Here is a 26067-nt window from a genome sequence, read left to right as displayed (position 1 = left end):
TGGAGACAAGAGTTTGCTTTTGATTTTGGAAGTGAACCCTTCATTCTGTCGTTGTTTCAGAGCAATAAAAAGGGATGTTTTAAAACAACAGTGCCTGACCCAGGGAGAAAACCGGTCCACTTTCATTCTCTTTTTAAACAGCCTTTAAAATTAAATTCTTTTTGGGTTTTCCGTTTCCATTCCTGCCAGCAAAGTCGTGGGCACCAAAGAGAAACCTAACCAGTTTTCCAGACACAGACCCGACCAGTTTCTCAGACATAACACCCCAAACTGGTGGAAAATTGAATTCTTAAAGAAGGCTCTGAAGTTTTGTTTTCTCCAAGATGAAGAGCAAGAGGAAACAGATTTTTCACATCTTGACTTTGCATAGGCTGTTCCCTCTGCCTGGAAAGTTTCCTTTCCTGTTGTCCACCTGGAAAAGTCCACCTCACCCCTCAGGAGCAGATTCAACTCTCTTCTGATCCTTCTTGAATTTAAGCTAGCTGGGGGCTTTGTTTGTTCTCTGCACCGTGCCTCCTGACATCCCCGCTTTGTTTTCAGGTGAGACTTACAGGTCATCTACCTGCAAGCAGGTATCTTGGTCAACTCAGGCTGCCACAATAAAATGCCACAGACAGGGTAGTTTAACCATCAGAAATTTATTTTCTCACAGTTCTGGATGCTGGAAATCAGGGTGCCAGCATGGCCAGGTCCTGGTGAGGTCTCTTTTCCGGGCTTGTAGGCAGCCGCCTTCTCCCTGTGTCCTCACATGTCAGACAGTGAGCAAGCTCTCTGAAGCCTCTTCTTATAAGAACACTAATCCCATCATGAAGGCTTCACCCTCATGACCCTCCTCCCAAAGGCCCCACCTCCAAATACAAACACTTTTGGGGGTTAGGGCTTCAACATATGAATTGTGGCGGGGGGGGACATGATTCAGTCCATAGCAATAGATGAGTGTTTTCAATTGCAAAAAAAAAAAAGGCCCCAGTGGGGAGGGTAATAGCTCAGTGGTAGAGCACATGCTTAGCATGCACTAGGGCCTGGGTTCCATCCCCAGTGCCTCCGTTAAGGGGGAAAATAAGCCACGGATGTCTTGCCACTCCCTCCATCAAGGGGTGGAGTCTACCTCTCGTCCTGATGCTGGGCTCCGCCATGCGATCTGCTTCACCCAAAGAGACGTGAGCAAATGTGACACAGAGGCCTCTTGAAAAGTGCTTATGCACCAAGGCTTGTCCTCTCTTACTCCAGGGACTCTTCCAGCATCATGTGAATGAAGTTCTACTTACTTGTGGTTTTCTTGTGCTTCTGGTTTTCATGCAGCCAATAATGTATGGCCTACTGGGGACAGCCAGGACTGAGTCTGTGGTTTATTGATCTGACCATGGAGTGACCTCTGTCGGGAGGACTGACGGAGACTTACACTCCACTGTTGGGAGAAGGATGATGAAGACTTCAGTTAGTCCATTTCATCTGTCAGTTAGCGAACTTGATTCAGTAAAGGAAATATTTCATTTACCCTGGGAAGGAGAATGGCTCTTGGGATCTGGCGTGGTGAGTTTTTACTCCCCTTGGACCTTTCCTGAGATCACGGAGCTTAAACAACAGAAATGCATCACCTCGCAGTGCTGGAGGCTCAAAGTCTGAGAAGCAGGTGTTGGCAGGGTTGGTTTTCCTGAGGCCATGAGGGAGACTCTGTCCATGCTGGTCCCCAAGCTTCTGGCAGGCTGCTGGCCATCTCTGGCTCCTTGGTTTGGAGATGCGTCATCTGATTCCTGCCTTCATCTTCACATGGCCTTCTCCCTGGGTCTCTCTGTGTCCAAACTTCCTCTTTATAAAAGGACACAGTCATGCTGGACTAGGGTTCACCCTCATGACCTCGTTTAATTAATTAAAGACCCTGTTTCCAAGTAAGGTCACATTCTGAGGGACTGGGGTTTAGAGTTCCAACATATCTTTTTCTGAAGAACACAATCAAATCCATAACATTTTGTTACCCACCTGCTTACGAGCATCCAATGGCCTCTCATTCCCTTTAGGACAAAGTCCAAACCCACACCTTCCCTTCCATCCACAGCCTCCACACATCCTGTTCCATCTGCCTAGAGCCTTCCCCCCAACACCTCCCTCCTCCCATAGCTGAGTCCTCCTCATCCTTAGGATTTGACATTGAGGTCTTCTCAAGAGGCCTCCCCCGAATGTAATTTGGTGCAGCCACTATGGAAAACAGTACAGAGATTCCTTAAAAAACTAAAAATAGATTTACCATATGATCCAGCCATCCTACTCCTGGGCATATATCTGGAGAGAACTCTAATTTGAAAAGATATATGCGCACCAATGTTCACAGCAGTACTATTTACAATAGCCAAGACACAGAAGCAAACTAAATGTCCACTGACAGATGAATGAATAAAGATGTGGTGTATATATATATATATACTGGACTACTACTCAGCCATAAAAAAAGAATGAAATAATGTCATTTGCAGCAACATGGATGGACCCAGAGATGATCATACTGAGTGAAATAAGTTAGAGAAAGACACATATCATATGGTATCACCTATATGTGGAATCTAAAAAGATGACACAAATGAACACAAAAGAGACTCATAGACATAGAGAACAAACTTATGGTTACTAAAGGGAAAGGGGGCAGGGATAAATTAGGAGTCTGGGATTAGCAGATATAAACTACTGTACATAAAATAGGTAAACCACAAGGTCCTACTCTATAGGACAGGGAACTATATTCAGTATCTTGTAATAACTTAATATGAGAAAGAATATATATATATGTATAACTGAATCACTTTGATGTACACCAGAAACTAACACAACCTTGTAAATCAACTATACTTCAATAAAAAAAGGCCACCCCATCCTCGTTCCCTGCAACCCCCATCACCAACTTCCTCCACAGCAGTGACCACACTGAATTTACAACTTAAAAAAAAAATTTGTGTCTGTCTGCCCCACTAAAATGTAAACCCTCCAAGAAGAAGGACAACACTGGAGCAGCAGCAGAGGGTGACGAGGCAGACTCGAGCCCAACCAGCTGGGTGAGTCCTGGCTCTATCACACACCAGCTGTATTATCTGGGCACGGGCATCAGTGTCCTCATCTGTAAAGTGGGACAACAGAGCATTCCCTCGAAGCGTTGTTAGGCAGGTGAGATGAGCTGAAACATGCAAAGCCCTTAGGACACTGCCCATCACTCCGTCGGAGGGTGTGAGGGTTAACAATGATCATCACAGGAGCAGAACAGACCGAGGCTGTCTTACTCACCATTGTGCATTCAGAACTCGGCTCAGCGCCTGGCTCCACAAATATTTGCCGAATGAACAAATTTCTAGTAAGCCAACATTTGGCTCATGCAGCTTCCTTTTGTTTTTTTTAAGCTTCATCAACAGCTTCTAAAAAGGGCCTAGTTTATATCATCCCCATGAATTAGGTGTGGGTCATGGGGTCTCACCCCCTAGGATGGAGTCGGCTAACACAGGGTTGCTCCGGGCAAACCTCATTTCTAAGAAAGATTAAAACATGGTCCTTTGTGGCTAAGCAAGGGTAAAACTCTCCACCCCAACTCCCTGCCACAGGGCACCCAAACAGGGACTGTTGGGGCTGTGGTTTCCGGTCTACCTGGAAATCCCACGTGGGACTCCAGAGTTTTGCCGCGATGAACTGAAGAACCAGAGTGTGTACAGTGCATTACTGTGTATCAAAGGCTTTTGCATACATTACTTGATGGCATCATGACTAAGAATGAGGCCTGATTAGAGCTTTCAGGAGATCTTCAGCTGCAAGTCACCTTCTTAAAAAAAATGCAATTAAGTGGAGGTTAGTAAAGGCCTCAGTGTTGGTTACAAGGCCAGGTGCTCTTCTGCATCTCTGACGATTCACACGCTCCTTCCTTCTACCAGCAGCTGTAGACTTTTCGGAGATGCCTGCTGTATCAGCCACGGACTGGAAAGGTCCCCCTTACACAGGCTGAGTCTCATCACCATGACAACCGGTGATGACACTGTATTGTCCATTCTCCTCAAGAGCAGGATCTCAGGAGCACACTGTAACCTCCTCTCCAACCTACCAACCTTTCTTTCCCTTTGATCACTATGCCGCCCACCCTGTTCCCTGTTGCCATAGTTATAAGTCACCCCTGAACTTCCTGGTCTTTCAGATGCCCCATTCTCCATAGCCTTCTTTTTGGCACATAAATTTTCCCTTTCAGAGTTTCCCATTTAGCATAAATAAGTTATGCCTAAGGGAAGAAGGTGATTATAGACTCAAAACAGTTCTATTCATTCATGAATAAATAAATATTTATTGAGAACAGATTATGTGCCAGACACTTATGAGACCAAGAATGGATTCCACCTGTATGTTGACTCTAATCCATTGGTGTCGGCTGTCTGGAGGGCTATGTTGAGAAGGATTCTGAGGCCCATCTGGGCACCGTATAAAAACTCTGTGATTAGCGATGCCATCCAAGCCACCCAGGGCACCTCAAAAGAGAAGGTGTCCTCTGCCGCTGCTCCCTGCTACCACTCCCACCCACCCCAGCGACCCCCGTCCCCCTTCCTGCACAAGTCATCAGCACCCACACACTCCATATGCAGCCTCCACTACACCTCCTCTCAAGAGGTAGGAAAAGAAGCCAGGAGCTCAGACTCAAGTACAAAGCACAGCTCCACCCTGTGCAGGCTGTGTGTCCCGGGGCTGCACTAACCACTGAGCATCCCCCATCTGTGTAAAGCATGCTGAGATGGCCTCACACTCTGTCCTGAGGACCACGGGGGACAGTTAACTCCATGCACTCAGCAGCTGTCCCTGACTAACCCACTTCAGCCCCTGGCTGAACAGGCTAAGCTGGGGTGCCAGGGAGAGCTGGTCCTTTCTGGGAAAGTTCCAAGAATTCTGGTGCCCTCAGAATCACATTCTTGTCTCTGGTTCCTCTGAATAATCTCCAACCAGAACTTCCTGAAGTCCCCTCACTGGGTCACTTTCCTTTGCTTCCTCTGCCAACTTTAGCCCAGATCCTCCGGCTTCAGCTCACCTGGACCAAATGCCTGTCCCTCCTTCCCTTCCTCCATTCTCTTCCTCCCTTCTTTCCTCCCTTCCTTCCTTCCCTCCTTCCTTCATTACTTCCTTCCTCTCCAGCCAAGGCTCTATGCTGGGTGCTGAGAAATCCCTGGAACAACAAGAGATGGACCCTGCATAGTGAAACTGGATTAACACCAGAACGTGGGACTGGACAGGCCATTTGAATGACCAGGAAATGGCATTTCAGGCAAAAGAAATAGAGAGTGCTTGCCAGAGGGAAGGGGGGTGGGAGGTGGGGCAAAATAGGTGAAGGGGACTAGGAGGTCCAAACTTCTAATTCTAAAATAAGTAAGTCACAGGAATGTAATGTACAGCATGGGGAATATAGTCAATCACATTGCAATAACTTTGTATGGTGACAGGTGGTGACCAGACTTATTGTGGGGATCAATTCATAATATATATAAATGTCACATCGCTATGTTGTACACCTGAAACTAATATAACATCAACTATATTTCAATAAAAGAAAAGAAATAGCAAGTGCATAGACCAGAAGTAGAGAAGATAAAACAGGCCAATGTGTCTGAAGAACCGGGAGCTGAGGGTGGGGTGGTGGGTGAAGAGGCAGGAGAGGTGGGCAAAAGCCAGACCTGCGAGGAGCATGGCTGGGCACCGAGTCTGGGTTTGACACTGATGTTGATGGAAACCTTTGGGAGACTTTGATCCGGGGAAGGATATGAGTGATGCATGAAACTAGCACATGATCTCGGTAGTGCAGGGCAATGTTTGCTTCTCCCCGGGTACCTTAACAAATTTTAATAAAAGCCTCTTGGGCAATTTGTGGATAAAAGACAGAAAGAACAGAGATGGAAAGTGGGACCCCAAAGAATCACTGGATACACATCCCAGAGCCTATAACTCATTCTCATCAAACACTCAAATGTTGTTGCATAAGAAGAAGACGGTGGAGACAGCAGGAGGGAGAATTCACTCTCAGAAGCTCAGTAACTCACATGGACCAGACATCGATTTTGGGGCCATATTTCTTCCTGGCAAGAAGTTCGGGAGCGGCGTAGGCGGGGCTGCCACACTGCGTGCTGAACGGGTCGGAGTGGCCCAGGATCCCGGCACAGTTGCTCAAACCAAAGTCTGCAAATAGGGGAGGAAAAAAGGCTCTGAATTAGAAAACTGTGGAAGTGAAGGAGAGGGTGAGGCAGAGGGGCAGGAAACATTCTCAGGCTAACACATCGTTTCACATCCAAAAGGAAAACCAGCAGCTGGGAATCATAACCTCTGGATATGGGTCTCAAGACAAAAGAATGTCAGGCAGTGGTTCCCTCGCTGAACTGGAAACAGTTTCCATCAGGCCTCCCAGGAAAATCCAACTCGAGCTAAAACGTATGTTGAACCAAAACATATTTTCATAAAATCTTGGAAATGAGTCATCCAGAAAAAAGACAGGCTTCGCTTTCGAGGACTAAGGCAGAAAGAGAGAACACGCAGAAGTCCTTGGAGTCAGCCTGCTGGCTTCCAAGTGGCCAAGTGGGAAAAAGATGAAGGAAGATCGATTTTCTCTGGCTGGCACTAGCGTCATCCCAGGTGACACGCGATCCTACCAGTTAAGAGGTGACTTTTGCGGCTGAATGTTTTCATTTCATGCAAGTCTCTTAAAAATGCTCCCAACGCATGCGGCAACATATGGTGATTTGAAGAGGGGGAAAAAATACACCCAGCGATTCAGACAATGCTGAATGTTGGCTGGAAAAATAACGCCAGAAAGACAGCAATGAGAATCAGACTAAGTGACCTCCCAGCACTGCTTTGATCCTGGCAGCAGGGAAGAAGAAAGACGAGCCCAGGGCACCTAAAGCGTCCATTACGCCTTTTGTGCTGTGTTTACTTCTGCTCTTACAGACACGGCAACTGACAGGTAATTAGAGAGCTGTTAGTGTCAGGGCCTCATCTGATAGCTTTCCTCTATCTCTGTTGATCTCAGAATTAAGACCAGGGCTCCTCCTTTGAACTTCAATGTAAATATTATGGTTCTGGTCCCCAAACAGAAGACTCGGCCCACAGGGCTCAGTCAGAAAGGGGCTATGGTCAAAAGACAGGCTTCACGTCTGGACAAAACCCTCGCACTTTCTCAACTGGCAGGATTTACATCTAATTTTGTTACTGTGTTTTTCTCCTCGACTCTAACACGTCTCCACCTGCAAAGCCGTGGCTCTTGGGAAAGCTCAGGAAAGGAGAAACGTCGGTGGGCCGGCGGGTAGAGCTGTGAGTCCACGAAGTTACAAGATGCAACACTAAAAGCCCCCCCGACAGTCGTTGGGTTAAGCTGTATGGTGAAAGAGCGTTTCCAAACGCAACCCCATACTTGGAACGAAGAATCAGAGCCAAAACAGGGACTGGCAAACCAACCAGGAATGCTGCCTGTTCACACACTTAACTTTTCTTTTGGGGTTGGGGTTGGAGGGGAGGGGGTGTATGATTTTATTTTTGCCTCTTAACCTCCCTCCTCCTCTCTTCCTCTGCTCCCAGTTCTTCCACTCCCACCCTCACCTGGCCCCCGTTTCCTTTCCCATCAGCCCAGTCAGCACCATTAGGTAGGCCCCACACAACCTGCCAAAAAGGCCCTTCATGAGCCCCAAGGCTCTCTTGGATTTGTATTTTAGGAGGAGATTGCTGTTCAAAAGGATCTGAGGGCCCCTGATCTCAGGCCCCACCCCGTAGTATCACGGAAGTGGGAGAAGGGTGTGGTCGTAAGTAGAAAAACCTTGTTGAGCTTTACATTGAATGGCCCTTTACAATTCCTAAAGGAAACTGAAGGAAACAGCCAATGCGTAAAGAGCACCCACTATGGTGAGATGGAGACATGGCATCAAGGAATAAAGATTATATTAACTGGGGCAACATTTTAAGGAAAATTTCATAAACAGTGATTTAGAGCCCAATCTCCTAGGAGCCCCTAAAAACCTCCCTTCCTAACCTCCATGGGGTTCCATTAACTCCTTCAGTTTCTTCCCTCAACTTTTGACTTGGGTGTACGACAAAGCGACAAGGCGCTTGATTTTACAAAAGGGCAGGGGAGGAGAGATAAGAGGCCCGATCACCCCCGGCTCCCAGGCAAGCTCGCGAACACAGCGTCTTGCCTTGTCTTAAGCACAGTTTCAAGAAGATAAATTAGCCGAGGACCTGGGGAATGAAGAAGATAAAAATCTACATTCTAAGTGACTTCTGTTGACCCAGCCAAAAGGGCTTAATTTAAAATACACTGTAGAGGAATAACTGGTATGTTTCACATGCTTAATTGTAAGCATTAAAGTTTTACACATATGCCTATAATTAGAATTGTGGAATGAGGGAGAAGTTCGCCTCCCCATAATGCCACACTGGTCTGCCTCAATTAGATTTGGTAAACACATAAACCAATTATCAGTCAATTTTCTGAGAGCTACAAAATGAATCTCAAAAAACACCCCAACGAACGCTGTTTTGGAAAACTGAAGTGCAAAACTGTTGTAAGCTGTGGCTCTTATATTTTAAGATTATACTAAACTAAAAACATCAGCCTGCTTTTTTTTTTTTTTTTAAGGAGGGGGAACCCTGATTATATCAAATCTTATTCTGGTTAATTCTAGTTAACTTGAAACACGGCTTACATGGCTTAAGTAAATTTATTTAAATCAAATTATTTCAAAGAAAGAGAAACTATTAAAAGAAAATGCTAATAGCTATAATTAACCTTTGAATAAACAACTAGGTAATCCCTTTGAAGAAAAGGTTCAAAGGGCTTTGAAGTTGCAGAGACAGTTGTGGAGGCATTTGCTCCAAATTGCCCAACCCAGGGACAAGAAAGCCCGCAAGACACTGGGCCTTCCTTGCCTCCAGCACTATTCCTTCCCTCCTCCAGCCTGCTCTGTAAGAAAAAATGAGGAAATGCAGATTCTACTAAACTAAAGGCAGTTCGCAGCTGCCCTCCGGGATGGCAGAATGTCTCTTTCCATTGAGTTGTGCCTTAGTGCTCTTGGGTTTGAGCTGATCAGGAGAGAACTGGGCGCCAAGTGAAAAGTTCTAACAAAGGGACATCCAGGGATCGGAGCCTCCTTCCCAGCAGTTTTGGGAATTCAGGTTTCTGACACCTGGTTTCTGACATTTTGTCCAGATGAGCTGCGATGCCTATGTGGGTGCCAGTCCAGTGGCTGCCAAGCTAAGAGGTGACAACTCGGAGGCACTTGAATAAAATGGTTCCTGGTATCTAAAGGGTCCCCCCACTCACCTCCAGGGGAACCGTGGGCTCTAATTCAGGTCTATCCTTCCCTCATCTTCTTTGCGCAGGTCTCCTCTAAGAGGGTTTATTAGGCAACTAATCTCTGAGCTACTTATAAATGCATCCGCTATTTACAGAGATTGGTTCTTTCAGAATCTTCTCAGCAGTGAAAATGTCTGAGCTTTTCAACATCGTTTATTCCTTCGGACACACCTGCTCTTATAAATGGTCACCTAAGGCCTGAAGAAAGAGAAGAGAGAGCAAGGACAGAGGCAGAGAGGGAGGCAAAGTGAGAGGAAGATGCGGGATGCTGAGCGGGAATGGAGACCACCCCCCAAGGTCTGCAGTTTGCTAGAATTACCAGCCTCCATCTAGACGACGCACAGGGAAACGAATTATTCTAACTCGTACTGGAATGTGCATCCGGCCTTCACACAGCCTGTTCTCTTACAATCTCTGCTGCTTTAGGGAAACCCTGTCACTGTCACCACCACATTATCTGAAGGCAAGTTCCACAGCAGCCTGCCAGGGAACTTACAAAACAAACTCCTTTCCTCCATCCCTCACCCCCGGACTAGGACGTGCCTTTGTTTACGCCACAGATCCTGGAAACAACGGCCAGAAAGACATCCTACAGGCATTTCAACGTCTGCCTTGAATGCTGCTGTATTTTGCCCTCAGGACAACGAAAATGCGATAGCAAAACAATCTGATAAAAAAAAACAAAACTCTTCAAATCGCCCAAGAATCTTTTAAGAATATATCCTATAAAACCTTTGGGGGGGCAGGAATCAGTTTCCTCTTATTAATCTTCTAATAACGAGTGCGTTTATCAACACCTGTCAATGGTGCTTAATCACCCAGCCAAGGGGTCTGGTGTCCCTGCAGCACCTTGCCTGTTTCTGGGTTGGAAGCCAACTGGGATTCCAAAGAATATAACTGGTCATCTGAATGATATGTTTTAGAAAGTCTTGAGATGGTTTTCAGTATTTGCCAAGCAAAATTTCCTTCTTGGGTATGAATGTTAAATTCACAAAGTTCTATGAGTCTTCTCTTTACTCCTAATATAAAGTTGTTTGAAGTAGATCAAGGTGGAAGAAACTACTTGCATTTTAGGTGGGAAAAGAAAAAAAGGAGTAAAAGACGGTGCTCACATCTGGGTATAAAAATGATGCCCTGCAAACATGCAGGCAAACAGAAACATGACTCTTCCAAACAGTGAGTGTGAATTCGCATATGGACCCTGAATTGTAAACCGATGGTGACTCACTCCATTCCAGAACCTCCCTCCTTCTGATTGGCACAGACCTCTAAGTAGCCCTCCGTGGGGGTTTCTCTCTGCACGACCACCAGTGTACTACAGGGCTGGGATAAAGGGATTAAAAAGAGAAAGCAAGTCACGTTCCTCTTATTTCAGTGCCTCTGCATTCATTGAGAAGAGGAATAAGGCGTGGTCAAGCTAAGGGCAGCATTTCTGAATCAAACAATGTTCCACTATTTTTAAGAAGCTTTCTGGTGAATTCAAATGAACAGAGCCCCTAGAAAAGTTCAGCTCCACCTGAATTAATGGAGAAGCAGAAGTTTGAATAATCCTAAGAACTAGTTTTATGTTTCAATTATTATTAAAATTAATTTTCATTTTCAAAACTATTATTAAATATTGAAGGTAAAAGGTGATACTCTAGAAGTATTGTTTGGGGATTAGAAATAGACCATGATAATTTTCAAAGTCAGAAAATAAATAATTGAGAACTGACAACACACCACTTGAAGGATAATCTTGCTTAAGGAAAAAAAAGTCATACCGATCAGCTTGATATTATTGTCTTCATCTAGCAGCAAGTTTTCTATCTTCAAGTCTCTGAAATAAAGAAAACCATACAACATTTCAGGTAAGTACTTGAAACAGTGGAATAACATTTTGCTTCTGAAAGAAAATGAACTGTTTAAGAGCCACTTTGAACCAACTCATAAAGCTTTCTGCCAAAACTCACACAATCGATAAGTAAATATTTATAGAACGTGATATAAGTAATTGCAGCAGACTGAAAAAGCTACATGATTTCAGAGAAGACAGACAGCAAGGAGGGCGGAACAAACCAGTTTCTGGGAAAAGTGGGACCAACGCTGAAACTTGGAAGTGAAGGAAACCGGGCTTGGGAGACGGTGGAAGACGTCATTCCAGGCAGGCTCCGCTAGAACAGTCGGGAAATGCAAATGTGGCCACGTGTTTGTGAGTCGGTGAGCAACACCAGCCAGAGTAAGAAAGATGGAGGAAAGCAGTTTAAAAAAAAAAAATGAAATCTGACATAATTATTAGTCCTACAACCTCCAAGCTTGGAGCCCAAGTGTTATCCACAAATTGGTAGGTGGTAATAAATTAATCTATTTAGCAAGCAGCTATTACAGTAGGCAGAAAAATAAACCCCAAAGATGTCAGGGTCCTAATCCCTGGTATTATGCCTGAGGACATGTTAACATGACATGACCAAAGGGAATTAAGTGCTAATCAGATGATGGGTGACTTTGGTCGTGGACACTGAGCTGACTGGAGGAGGTGGGAGGAAGAAATGCACTCAGGGTCATGCTGAGTGAGGGGCCTGTGGCATCCATACAGGCTGACTGTCAGCCCCTCGAAGGCAGGAAACACGTCTGCCTTGCTTACCACTGTGCCCCAGTACCTTTGCACATTCCATACCTAGTAAATATCAGTGCATCTAATTATCAAAGTGATTGTTTAGAATTCCAGAATTAAAAAATGTGGGCAAAATAATAAACCATCTACGTCAATGATTATGAGCATCTTAGGTTGTAGCCTCTCAACTCAGACACACCATGAATATTAAATATAGAAGAATATTCCTCCCTTCTATACACACACAAAATGCTTTCTCCCACTGTCTTGAAACATAGCATCCTTGGTCCAGTTTTTATTTTTCCCACTTGTGAATAGAGATATGGGCAAAAGAATTATTTTTGTCCTCTTATCTCTGTTGTACGAACTAGAATAGCGTGGTCATGGTAAACAAAAACAACAACTGATAGCAGTTCGTCAGAAGAGCTGAGGCAGAAGGGAGCAGCTTCTAGGACCGTGGTAGCCCAGGAGAGCACGAAGTGTCCCATCTAACGGGGACAGCAGCTCACAGCTCGGTCTCAGCACTGCCACCTCCTCCTGTTTTCCAAGAGAAGCCAGAAATCTGGATTCGATCCCAATTTTTAAATGTTGGCAACAAATTCACATCTGAAACAACAGTAACAACCACAATGCGTGGGCCAACCTCGCAGGCAAGATACAGCCCACAGGCTACCAATTTTCAACCTCAGTATGGGTGGAGGTTGAGCCTTGAAAGGACAGGAGATGCCCAGGGAAAGGGAAGAGGATGATGGGGGCGGGGGAACCAAGGATGACATCCTGGTGGGAACACTGACATCCAGAGCTGGCTGGGAGGGAACAGTCGGGGAAGTATCAGCACAGGAATGACAAGAGGCAGCATTTCAAGATGAGAAGAGTTAAGTCAAATGCAGAAAAAGACCAGCTCTGAAAACCTGACCGGAGGATTGCAAAATTGGAAGGTGGCTGGTAGCCTTAGGGCTGGACACCCGGATGAGAAGGGAGATTGCGCGGAACCTGGCAGTTGGGGAAGATAAACATAGTTCCCAAACCACACACACACACCCCCACCAATGGGAGGAAGAACTGTATACCTTCACTTCAATTCAAACAAAACAGTACACAGAGTACTGAAAAACTGCCCAGCCGTTAAAAGATATCACATATGTCCAAATGCAGGGTGTCCCCCAGTATAAGGTGATCTTCCTCACTCTTCCAGTGGGTAGACCCTGCCCCTCAGGAGGGGTTTTGAAAAGCACAGAGACATAATTTTTAGAAATGCAATGAAATTACCAAATGATTATACTATTTATCTATAGAGCTGCACCATCATATTCAAGAGCAGATACTATAAGGTTAATATAATTAATCTTAGAAATATCACTCCCATACCCTCACATTTTATAAAACAATTTTATTCAAACTTGTCGCAGGCAGGAGCAGGATGACAGAGAGCATCATCACAGGGTGTTTCCAGTGTAACGTGATCTTTAGGTGGACTGGATGTTTGAGATGAAGCACTTTTCAAATCTGTGCATGATGCACTTGCTGGAAATACTATCCCAGGCATCCATTCTGAATGTCTATAAATTCACCGTTCAGTGAATTGAGTTTAGAGTCGTCTCACAAGTGCTCGCAATTATGTCATATCCCTTTAGAAGTTATTATCAAAACTATATAAAATGTCTTTGCCTCCCTTTCTGTTGGCTTCCTCGGGTGACTTCCAGAGTTCCCAAAGTCATCAGCGGGTCAGGTCAAGGTTAACTGGTACTTTGTTGTTGAAAATAAAATAATTGAGATTGTGCTCCCATACTGTGAGACACTTGGCAAGCACTCTGTAAGGCACCTCCTCTTCCCTGGAGATGATGGGGACAGAATATAACCTTAACCTTATATTCAAGCATATACGGTAATTCCCAGCCACTTGCAAAGACTCACAAAACATTGTGCCAGCAACAGCCCAAACTGTGATTCTGTGAAAACTGATTATAAAGCAGCAGCACTATTTTCATCTAAAGGAGGGCCACAGTTTATTTCCAGCAAAATTAAACCTCTTTCCCTGGGAAGAATGGAAGCCACACTAAGGTATTAAAGGAGAAATTTGGTTCAGAACAAATACTAGGGAGAAAAACAGCTTAAAGACAGGAGGTAAAAGAAAGCAATTGACAAGAATAATAAAACTAAGCTGGATAATTCTGGGGCCACAAAAGCCCAGGGAACAACCACAATGATTAGAAAAATGATATAAATGGAAGGCTAAAAATAAGAGAAAATGCAGAAGAAAAAAAAATGCCCACTTTTAAAATCAGGAAAATGTCATAAAACCAGGGGAGAAAGTATTACAAGGTAATTATTAGGCAAAATGAAAAAAATGAAACCACGGTTTATTTTCACCCATTGCATCCCATAGTAACCTACCCCAGCCCCTGGGAAAAACGCTCAGCGCAAACCTGGCTAACTGGTTGTTTACGCAGACCTTACCCTTTTGTTAAGGTTTCTAAAGGATTTCAGCAATAACCAATCTAACTCCTAAAGGTTCCAGGACTAGTTAATGGAAAGGTAACTACATCTGTCTCTGTACTCAGTCTACCCAAATGAAAGGAACATTAGACCTCTTCTGGCTTTAGTTCCGCCTCCTGCTTTGTCTTTGGAGACTTACCTAGAAGGAGGGGATGGATACTTTCCTTCCAACTCTTTAGGGAAAAAGGCTCTAAAATTACATTTTTAAAAATAGTTTTGGGGGAGGGTATAGCTCAAGTGGCAGAATGCATGCTTCGCATGCATGAGGTCCTAGGTTCAATCCCCAGTTTCTTCTAAGAATAAATAAATAAGTAAACCTAATTAATTACCTCCCCCACCAAAATAAAAATAGTTTTAACAACATTGTAAATCAATTATATTTCAATAAAAAATAAAAACAAATAAAAGTAGTTTTAGCCTAGGTATCTACCCAAACGAACAGAAAACTGATGGACATGAATGTTTACAGCAGCTTTATTCATAACTGTCAAAACTGGGAAGCAACCAAGATGTCCTTCAGTAGGTGAATGGATAAACAAACTGTGGGGCATCAAGCAACAAAAAGAAATGAGCTATCAAGCCATGAAAGCCATGGAGGAGTCTTAAGTGCATGTCTTTAAGTGAAAGAAGGTGGTCTGAAAAGCCTATGTACTGTATAATTCCAGCTACATGACTTTCTGGAAAAGACAAAACTATAGGCAATGAAAATGTCACTGGTTGCCACAGGTTGCAGGAAGAAGGGTAGAGAGAAGAGGTGGAACACATTTTTTTAGGGTGGTGAAACTTTTCTGTATGATACTATAATGGTGGCGACATGACATCATGCATTTGTCAAAACCCATAGAATGTACAACACAAAGAGCATCTTAATGTACTGAGTACCCTAAGGAACCCTAATGGAAACAATTAATAATAACATATCAGTATTGGTTCATCAATTGTAACCAATGTACTATTCTACTGTAAGATACTAATAACAGGGCAAACCATGTGGGAGGGAGCTGGGAACTCTGCAGTTTTGCACAATTTTTCTATAAATTTAAAACTGCTTTAAAAATTAAAGTCTATTAATTTTTTTAAGTAGTACCTGGATATCTTTCCCCTTCCTACGAGGTCAGTATTAGGAATGCTATGGTTACCACCAACTGCCTCACTCAGGATGTTCACACTCGAGCATGCTTACCACCTGAGGTTAATTAAGAATCCATTCAGCACAGTGGGCCACTCAGACCCTCTGCCTGGCTACTCAGCAATGACCCCAAAGGCCACAAATACCAAGAGGCCACAGAATTGAAAGATATTGTCTTGAATAATAAACAAAGATGAACTTATTCTTAAGGTTTTAGTGTTAATGTATTACCATGTAACATTAAAAAAAAAAAATACTGGCAGGCCTCTATTATCCAGAAAGTTCCCTGTGGTCCAAGTGAAAAGCATGGGGTTTACCCTAGCTCCATCCCAAGAACAAACTGGCTGTGTTAAGTGTCAGAGCCACCAGATGGGAAGGAAGGTTCTGACAGTTGATGGTTTGCACTTAATGATGGGGCGATGCTCACTTTCGCATTAACGCTCCTTGATTGGATTAATCACTTTGTGGTGAAGAGAGAGTAGAGGGCTCTTCCTCTAGTCCTACAGTGTGAGATGCTCCTCTCTGTGGCAGGCAAACTTGACATGGTGTGAACTTATAACTGAAAGCCAAAGGGAAGGAATGAAAATGGTCCCTGCTGGAGAGGCAATAGCCTTTCCTTGGCCAAAAGGGAATTCCAAGAGGAGTCAGTGTTGCTGGCAATTAGGTTCTTGTCTCATCCCAGAAGGAATTCAGAGCCAAGTTGTGGAAGTCAAGAAAGTTAAGCGAGGATTTATTAGGTGATGGACAGTACCCTTTCAAGGGGAGGGCAGGCAGGCTCAGGTGAGCAGCTTCACTAAGTTTCTTTGGTATTTGGTTACCTTGGGTGTAAAAACGAATGGGTGGAATATTCACTGGGGAGGGAAGGGCCTGGGGGCCTCTTCCTTGACTTTCATCCCAACTCCACCTACCCAAGGGAAGGAGGGATTTGTCCTTATTTAGTCTGGATCAGAAGTATCAGGGCATCAGTGCATGAGGGGTACTTCTAATCTGCAAGGCTAATTTTATTGTAATGAGGGCATAATGAGCAAAATTATACTTGGACACAGGAAATTTCTGCCCTTTCCCACCTTTCTTTGCCTGCCTCCAGGACACCTGTCATCCCCTAAATGTGTCATCTCTTATCAGTCCAGAGGTTCCTCCTTTCTTCTGTCTTCCCAAGGACCCCCGCTGTTTACAAGATTATGGTTTCCTGCCATTTGGCCCATGCCCCCCCTCCACCTTTCTCTGTTTATATCTAGTTATCTGCCTGCTCCAACATCAGGACAAGCAAGAAAAGGGATGGAGCTCGTATGGAGGACCTGGTGACTAGGACAGTGCTAAGGGGCAGTGGTGGGAACAGTGTGTCTTGGGAACAAAGGGAAGTAGCCAGTGAAATGGCCCTTCAGCAAAGCAAGAGGAGGGAGCCCAGCCCAGAGGAGGCCAACCAGAGTGCAGGTTCAGAGGCTTCTGGACCCTTCTCTGGTAACCAGGCAATTTCAGGGAGAAATGCCTAATGGGGCTCATCATGGCGGCCCTTGGCAGACCTGACCTTGGATTCTGTTCTCTGCACTGTCTGGGGGTGGGGAGTCGGGGTGGGGATTCAGGGTGGGGAGGCATTTTTCCAGAGACTGAGAGAAGGCCCAGGGGAGAGCCCTAACCACCAGCCCTTTATTCTAGGTTATTTCAAAAGAACAAGCTCAAACAGGCCATGACTAACAATTAAAGTTCACCCACGGGCTACCAAGCACGCCTCCCCCTCCCCCCACCCAACCACTCCAAGGTTCCTTCCATTTTTTAAAAGATGGTAATCTCTAGGGTTTGGAGACTGGCCACAGTGAACTCCAATCACTGCCCTCCCAAACAGAGGGGTGGAGCGGGGGACCCCGTTGCCAACAACAAACACAGAGTCCCCATGCACTGTGGTTGGGGGTGGGGTGGGGAGAAGTGGCAGCTGCTAGGACCCTGCAGAGCAGAGGCAGATGGGAGCAGCACGGGGGAGTGGGGAGTGGGAGTGTGTGTGTGCACACTCACCTGAGTCTGTGCATGGGTGTGCACGTGTGTGGCAGTGCACACACTCCATGTAGGAGTACGTGTATGAGGGTGCACGTGTGTGACTATATATGTTGCATGCATGCCTGCAAGTGTGTTTGTGAGCACACGTGCCCATGTGTACACATGGGCATGCTCTGTATGTGTGTGTGTGTGTGCACGCACATGCTTCCAGAATACCGGGCTGGGAACAAAGGAAGTTTCTCCCCTGGGCCTCACCAGGCCATGCAGCGAAGGTCGAAGGTCGGGCCACTAACAAGCCCCAGGCCTCAACGGAGGGACAGGAACTCAAGAAGGAGCCTGCGGGAGCCACCCAGGGCTGAGACCCAAAAAGAAAGTGAGGAACCAAGGGGAAGAAAGCTGCCAGGATTCCAGGGAGGGGAGAGAGGGATGGAGTGGGACCTGGAGGAGCTGGTGAGGAGCCAGCGAAGGCCCAAAGTCGGGGGGCTGGGCAAAGCCTGGACAAACATGGCAGCCTGGGGAGGCGAGAAAGACAGGCAGCCGAGGCCAGGTCTCTGCAACAAGTCTCTGACCCGCTGAGCGGCCTGGGGCAACTTACTTAAACTCCCTGAGCCTCGGCTTCTTCTTTGGAAAATGGCATCACAAGAGGGCTGTTTGCAGGTGGAAATGAGAAAGTGGGCCGCTCCCAGCTGAACAACCTCTAAAAAGAGGTGAGAGGCCGGTGAGGTGAGGTGAGGGTCGGCCGTTAAAGATTCTAAGACAAAGTGAAGGGGGAGACTCCGGAAAAGACTTCAAATAGGTGGCTCATTTGGCGGTAAGCAAACAGTACCAGGAGGCATGAGCCCTCAAATGAAAGGTCAGAGAGAAGGGGCTGGGGCAGGAGGCGGGGAGGCTGGACCAAGCGCACAGAGGATTAGGTCTGGGGGAGAAAGCTGCGCCTGTGCAGATGGCCGCAAGATGGATTTCAGTAATAAGCCAGAATAAAGCATTCAAGGAAAGTACGTAACTCCCCAAGGCAAGAGGCACTTTTCAGTGAACAAGAGGGTTTTTTTTGGTTAGGTTTTATCTTCAAAAGCGCCGTATTAAAACCAAGTGATTTTTTAATCTTTGATTTCTTTACAATATGAGCAATTTGGTAAAACACAAGAATAATTTGTTAAGCGTGTACCTAATTTATTTATTCAAAACGAAACCTGTATTGAGCTCCTACAATGCCCCAGGAACAAATTCTGTTTATAAAATGAAACAGCTAGTCATTCACTAAGAAGATGCCACTCTACAAATCGTGACCTGAAAAATAAACAAATTGGTACGACGTCAATGAAGAGACTCCCTTGAAATTCCAGGGAGAATACGAAACATTCCAGAAAGAACATGCAACTGGCTACCAGAAAGCTTCCACGCCAGTGCTAACTCTGACACTAGCTGTATTCATTCAGTTTCCCTTCATTCATCCAACAGTCTTACTGTGTGCGTCCTGGGCTGGGCACTGGGCTAGGTGGTGGCCTGTGCAGAGGACAGTTACCAAACAAGCAAGTTATCATGTGAAGAGTATTTGGAGATCAAAGTAGAATTCCGGCGAGTCTATGACAGGGGCGGTGGGGGGTGGGGTGCTTAGCCTGGAGGGCCTCCTGGAGGAGGAGCTGGAACCTGAAAGATGAGCAGGACTCAGCCAGACAAAGACAGCAAGGGCAGCACAAGCAGAGAACAGCTGTGAGGCCTTGAGCATGCAGAACTCAGCCTCCGTGGATAAAATGAATGAGGTAGACTGAGTAGTAATCACAGCAAACACGTACTCAGTACTTACCAAGGGTCCCAGTGTTAAGCACTTTACATGAATTGACTCATTTAATCCTCACAACAGCCACGTGAAGTGGATAATCCCTTATCTCTATTGTGTCGCTGTGGAGCGAGAGGCACAAAAGCCTGAGTGATCTGCCCAGGGCAGCTTCTAAGAGGCAGACCCGGCGTGTGGACAGACGCAGGCGGTCTGGCTTTGGAATCCACACGGCTAACCACTGTACATCACAATCCACAAAGTTGTGGGGCTAGAGCTCTGTAAAATTTATTTCCCATCATGTTTTTTCAAGCCTAATTAAATGAAAAGCCTTTGATCTACATAATCAGCACTTCCAGATAGGTGCTCAGGCCCTGGGATCTCCAACAGCCCCTGGGTGCGAGCAGAAGTCATTCCCTTCTCATCTGACTTCCCCTCCCTCCTCTCTCTGAGAAAGCCTGAGTTAAAAGAACTTCTTAATACCCCACCAGTACAGGTTTGGGCCTGCTTCTTGTCAGGCCCTCGAGAACAAAGAAGGGTCCCCTCTCTTGCCCTGCATTCCTCCCACGTGCAGAAGGCCCTTTCCCAATGTTGATGAGTGAGGAAGGTCATGGCCCTGGGAGCGGCCGCGATGACACACAGCCAAGCCCAGGCTCCGGTTCCCTTTGATCATATGTCATTCTCTCTCTCTCAGTCCTTCGGGCCCCCATGGCTTGTCTCTTCCTGCTTAGGGACAGTGGTATTGTGGTACCCTGGTATGTTTTGTCTGCACAGCTTGATTGGACCTTGTTATTCTGAATGAACAAATGAATCTCAAATTAGCCTCTCAGCAGAATCAGCATTCTTGATGATGGATGTTAAGAGTCAACGGTCTACCTAGATTAGGGGACCATCAGATTTTGGCACCCCGCTGGGTGAGCATGGTTGAAAAAAAAAAACTCATTAGATTTTTAAACTCAAAGTATCTCAGGCAATCCTAAAACGATATAATAAAGAAGTTAAGACCATACTCTAACTTTGCAGAAGTTAAAAACAGCCCTATTGCAGCAAAAGACACAAAAGCTATGGTAGGTCCAGTTTAAAACAAAGTTCTCTGCCAGCTAAGGAAGTCTGATTTATAGACGTTTCGTTTCCTTTTTCCACTTCCACTTGTCATAGTTACATGATTTTTAAAGATCTTCTTCCTTTAAATGGTATTTAAATAGTTCCATATAGATAATTTTAAGTATTTAGATTTAATTTCACAGGAAATGAGGGCTCTGCTATTAAGATGCATTAAGTTGACGATGACATGACGATATGGTATCAGCCTAATCGGGAACTTTTAGAGCATCCTCTAATACACACAACCAAACACCCTTTAAATCACATAATGTAGCCAAATTCATCCTAAATCCTTTCGGATGATCTGATCTGTGTGCTCAGAAATCTGCCCGCTGGGGACTCCGGGACATCTCTGAAATGCTATATAAATTCTCTTACTCATTTGAAAAATCTAACCTCAAAATAATTTATGAAATTCATTCCACCTTTGCAGCATAAAGGAGAAAATTCTCCATCACAAAAAAGGGCTACAGGATATAACCAGCGGGGAGCCAGATTATGTCTGCTAAAAATTAGTGGTATAGAACTTTTCAAAGTCAAGATATTCCAGGCAAAGCCACTCATGAGTCTATTCTAAACAAACATCGTCCCGTGAGGTTTCAGCCACCTCATCACTTGTGTCCGTGTGTGTTGACACTCATTAACTTGATTTCTAGCGAGGAAAATGAAGAACTCCTCCAAAATGACACCTAGATTTCCAGTCTTCCCTGACTGGGAGCCCCAGACCTCCCCACAGTGTCCCGCTGAGACGCAGGACCTGAGCCTTTGCCAGGATTGGCTTATGAATATATTTCCAAAGAGGGAGGAAGAAATAGAATGCTGGAGAGCAGAGAAAGAAAAGGCACACCGTCTTTGCTATCAAAACATTATTAAATTCATTCCTTTGACATTCTGACAGTAATTGTGCTGAGAGGGATTGGATTTTTGTTAAAATTACTTTAAAAGGGTGTTGAGAATTTCCTGCGGGAGGGACCAGCCAGCAAGGCGCAGCCTTCACTGGCTTTTCTTTGTTGTCCTCAAAATCTTGCAAAGTCCAGTGTGCATCTGACTTTTGACAGCAGGAAACCCTTGTAATAACACCCTCAGAAAGCTCTTCCCCTGGTTCTATTTTCTGCCGTGACCCGCGGAGTTGGTAATCCAAGCTGATTCATTCGCGAGGTTTCTGCCTTTGTCATCTTAATCAACGGAGACAGAACCAGGCACTCTGACGACCATCATTTTCCTAATAATGGCAGAACTATGACACGGCAGGTTACACAAGGGTATTGTTGGAAAGAGCCAAAAATAGTCTTATTCACTTCAAATTTCTGAATGTTCCCTTCCTTGTGGATTGAAACTCAAAGAGTTCTAATGAGGCGTGATTTCGTGACAATATGTGTGACTAAAAATACGTACATGGAGAGGTTGCCTTACCTTGGTGAGGAAATAATCTGCTTGAATGGGGCCTGGCCAAGGCTGGCTCCTGGAAAGCTCTGAGCCCCAGACCTCCCCACAGTGTCCCGCTGAGACACAGAACCTCCCCTACTGTGTTCCCCTGAGCCCAGGACCTCCCCCACAGTCTCCCTCTGAGCCCAAGACCTCCCCACAGTGTCCCCCTGAGACACAGGACCTTCCTCATTGTGTCTCCCTGAACCTGGGACCTCCCCTACACTGTCCCGGGTTCTAGCACAGAGGGCAGATCATCCCCCAGTGCCAACCCCACTGGTACAGAGACAGCCCTCTCCACCTTGAGTTCTACTGATTAAAGACCTGGAAGCTGCTTTCTCACTGATCAGAATATGAATGGCTTTCAAACAGATAAAAGACACCATTAAGAGTTGAATTTTTAAAAAAACATGTTTCCTCAAAAGGTTAAACTTTGGAGTTTACCTTGTGATACAGCCCTTCCACACCTAAGAGTAGAATTCCCCAAAAGAAATGCAAACATACGTTCACACAATAACTTGCACGTAAATGTTCATGGTGGCATTAGTCACATCAGCCAAAAGGTGGAAACAACCCAAATGTCCATCAGCGGATGAACAGATAAACAAAATGTGGATTATCCAGAGAATGGAATGTTATTCAGTCATTAAATGAAGGAAGGACTAATAGACTGCAACAGGTATGAGTCTTGTAACATTATGTTAAGGGAGAGAAGCCTGTCTTAAGAAACCACATATTGTTTCCATTTATATGAAATGTCCAGAATAGGCAAATCCATAGAGACAGAGAGATTAGTGGCTACCAGAGGCTGGTCAGAGGGGCAGGCATGGAGGCTGACTGCTAATGGGTATGGGGTTTCTTTGGCGGGTTGATGGAAATATTCTAAAAAAATTTTTTTTCTTGGGGGGTAATTAGGCTTACTTATGTATTTATTTATGTAAAGAAGGTACTGGGGATTGAACCCAGGACCTTGTGCATGCTAAGCATGTACTCTACCACTTGAGCTATACCCTCCCTCTTTTGAGCTATACCCTCCCCCTCTGAGCTATACCCTCCCCCCTTAAAATTATATAGTGGTGATAGTTGTACAACTCTGTGAATATACTGAAAACGACTGACTTGCACACTTTAAAATGGTGACTTTTATAGTATGTGAATTGTATCTCAATACAAAATATTTTAAACACGTGTGTGCATATATATATATACACACACATATATATGTCATTTCCTTCCTCTTGATTTTTAAGTGAGAATCAATTAAACATCAGCCCTAATCTTTCTCAACAACTCAGAGTAATTATCAATTACAATTCCACGAAGGAAGAACAATGCGTTTATTGGTGAAGTCAGCACTTTCTTGGCAGGAAAAGAGGGCACCTTCCTTTCTCATTTTACTGTATTGTACTGATTTTATTTCACTCTAGCATGAGAAGTCGGCACCCACCACCAATGGCAGCACTGCCAAGAATCCTGTTTCTGTTCACTTTGCCTGCAAAGCTCCTGCTCAGGAGGAAACAGGCTGTTAAAAAAAAAAAAAAAAAAAAAGGTTGATTTTCATAATAATTTGCAAGGTGGGTTTGGCTTACGGGGAACATCCCTCACTTTCAAAAGCAAGTTCACAATTCAAATGGTGATTCAATTCAATTGAATAAAACAGCTATTGAACAAAAACCATATGTAAAGCAAATACAATGAAAGCACCATCACTCACTGAAAGGCCATTTCATGCCGTCTTAACACTGATGCTTCTTTCAGGCACCTGAGTAACTGTTCTCATAACTTTACAAATATTATAAGAGCAGCCAACACTTAACAAGTCCCTAACTATGTACCAAACACTCTTCCAAGCTCTTTCCATATATTAACTCATTTTCCCTTACACCAACCATGAGATATATATCATTATTACTCCCATTTACAGAAGAAGAGATTGAGGTTCAGAGTGGTTAAGTAACTAGCCCACACAACTATTAAAGGACAGAGCCAGGATGCAAATCCAGGCACCTCTGGCTTCAGACACCACTCTTTTAACCCCACATTAGCATTAACCCAACTCACAAAACACTTCCACGAAACGAAAATGTAGGAAGAACTGTAAAACATGCTATAAGGACTCAGCCTTGTTTGGAGCACACTGTATCAGCGCCGTCCATTCGGCACGGAGCTGGTGATCAGCAGCATGGCATGGCCCTTACCTGTGGACCACCCCGGCCCGGTGCAGGTGCTCCACCGCCGAGATGAGCTGCCTGATGTATCTGCGGGCTTCAGATTCCTCCAGCCGCTTCTTCTCATATATCTTGTGCATCAGGTTGCCCCCAGGACACAGCTCCATGACCAGGTAGTAGCTGTTTTCCGTCTCTAAGATATCGAGGAGCTGGGTGATGTTGGGGTGGCGGATCATCTGCTGGATCTGCCCCTCTCGCCGAAGGTTTTTAGTGACATAGGTGTCCTTTTTGGCTCTCTTCTTGTCGATGACTTTTATGGCCACCTAAAGAGACACCAGGAATATGGCTGCACTCAGACACTGCAGGCAAAATTTATTCCCTGACTATTCACAAAACCCTAGGAAAATACACAGCGACTCCTCTGCACCAGGAGAAAAACCTTATCTGAAATAGCATCAAGGGAAAAAAAGAAAAATGTAACATCAGCAAAGATCTAAAGATTCAATTATTAGAGAAAAGAATGAAATTTACTTAAGCAAACTTGAATGGTTGCCTGAAAGGCTCAGTGAAGAGTCGGTGTCAAACCTGGTTCTCCGCAAGGTGAAAACATAAATTCTCCTCCAGCAAAGGCCCCTCCCTACTCCCTCTCAGGCCTCAACACCATCCCTCCAGGTTGCCCCCCCCAGTGCCTCCATTTCTGAAAGACCAAATCCGCCCCCATCTTCAGTTCGAGGGCGTGGTTCGGGAGCTGGGGGTGGCAAAGCCCAGTGATGCAGCACCTCGCCCCTCCTGCAGCAGGCCCTCAGGCCAGCCGGCCTCTGCCCTCTGATGGTTGTGATCGCTGCACAGGTTAACTCTTGGCCCTAAGCCAGGCCCCAACCTGTTGCTGCCCCAGAGTCGCATCTCAACTGCCCATTGGACATTCTCCCGGGCCACTTCCCTCACAACCAAAATCACATGTGTGGACCTCCCAGCATTGTATAAAGACAGGGAAAGACAGAGGGAGGGAGAGGAGAATGGACCTAAGGACGGAGGGATGGAGAGGAAGGGAAGACCGTCTTCTGCCCAAATCTGCACCCTTCCCCGCTCTCCCCTGTCTTTTGACGGCGGTCACCAGTCCACTCACCTGGCCTTGAAACACACCACTGGTTGCCCTCCTCTTGTCTTATATCTTCACTCCTCTTGAATGTGACCAACCACATTGATTCCTTCTGCTAACCGCCTCCCTCACTTTTCCTTCCTCTCTGTTCCCACGCAGGTCGGGTTCATTAAGGACCTTGCCTCCTAGCACCCGGACGCGCTGTCTCTAGCAAGACGCTGGTAACCCAAGGGGCATTCTCATACAAGGTACTGACTCACTGGGCCCCAGCACAAAAACAGTGGGCCTTCCATGTCTGTTTACTTCCTTTTTTTGTAACTGCTTCATAATGCACTCAATGTATGAGTACAGAAGTGATCAATCAATAGAAGATTGATAAACGGCTGACTGACTGGTAGGTGGACAGATACATGTTTGCAGTGAGGGGTTCAAAAGTTATTTCCTTGACATAGGTTTCTGATTAAAAAAGTAATAAAAGTCTGGCCACCACTAGCCTGGACTATGACATCAATATATTCCTCCTGGGCCCCTGAATACACTCTATGCTCTGCCCTGAAATCAGGTCTAAAACTCTGATTTCCTGCTTAAAGCTCTCCGGAGGCTCACTGCCGCCCGCAGGTCCACAACCCCAGCCCGGCCCCATGGAGTCCAGCCCGACTCCCAGCACCGGACGCAGGTCTCCTCCCAGAACGCTCAGTTACGCTCCAAGCTTGTGCTCACACCACCCCTTCACCCATTCAAATCCCCCTCCTGCAGAGGCTAACCCCAGTTCCACCCCCTCCTAGAAAGTCTCTTTACCTCTTCTTCCTTACGCTCCCACCACACCCACCACTTGCGATACCATTTAAAGCACCCATCCCTTCCTGCGGGGACCCTCCTCTTTCACCTCACACGGTACTTTGTAAACAAGTGACCACTTGGTCACCAACTGAGGAAATCAGTGAACC

The 26067-nt window shown here is 45.5% G+C and overlaps 1 protein-coding gene across 2 annotated transcripts in view; it reads right to left on the bottom strand.

Annotated features, from left to right (window-relative positions):
• Positions 1-26067, bottom strand: part of HUNK (hormonally up-regulated Neu-associated kinase) — a 101528-nt gene that overhangs the window by 37644 nt on the left and 37817 nt on the right. For both annotated transcript variants that reach the window (XM_072968471.1, XM_072968481.1), the window contains exons 2-4: positions 24052-24344; positions 11104-11159; positions 6042-6177 (exon numbers count right to left, since the gene is read on the bottom strand). In XM_072968471.1, coding sequence (XP_072824572.1) covers positions 6042-6177; positions 11104-11159; positions 24052-24344 — 485 coding nt within the window. The remainder of the gene's footprint in view (positions 1-6041; positions 6178-11103; positions 11160-24051; positions 24345-26067) is intronic.

The sequence above is a fragment of the Vicugna pacos genome, chromosome 1 (assembly GCF_048564905.1).
Source record: "Vicugna pacos chromosome 1, VicPac4, whole genome shotgun sequence".
NCBI lineage: Eukaryota > Metazoa > Chordata > Mammalia > Artiodactyla > Camelidae > Vicugna > Vicugna pacos.
This window is presented reverse-complemented; position numbering and strand designations above follow the sequence as displayed.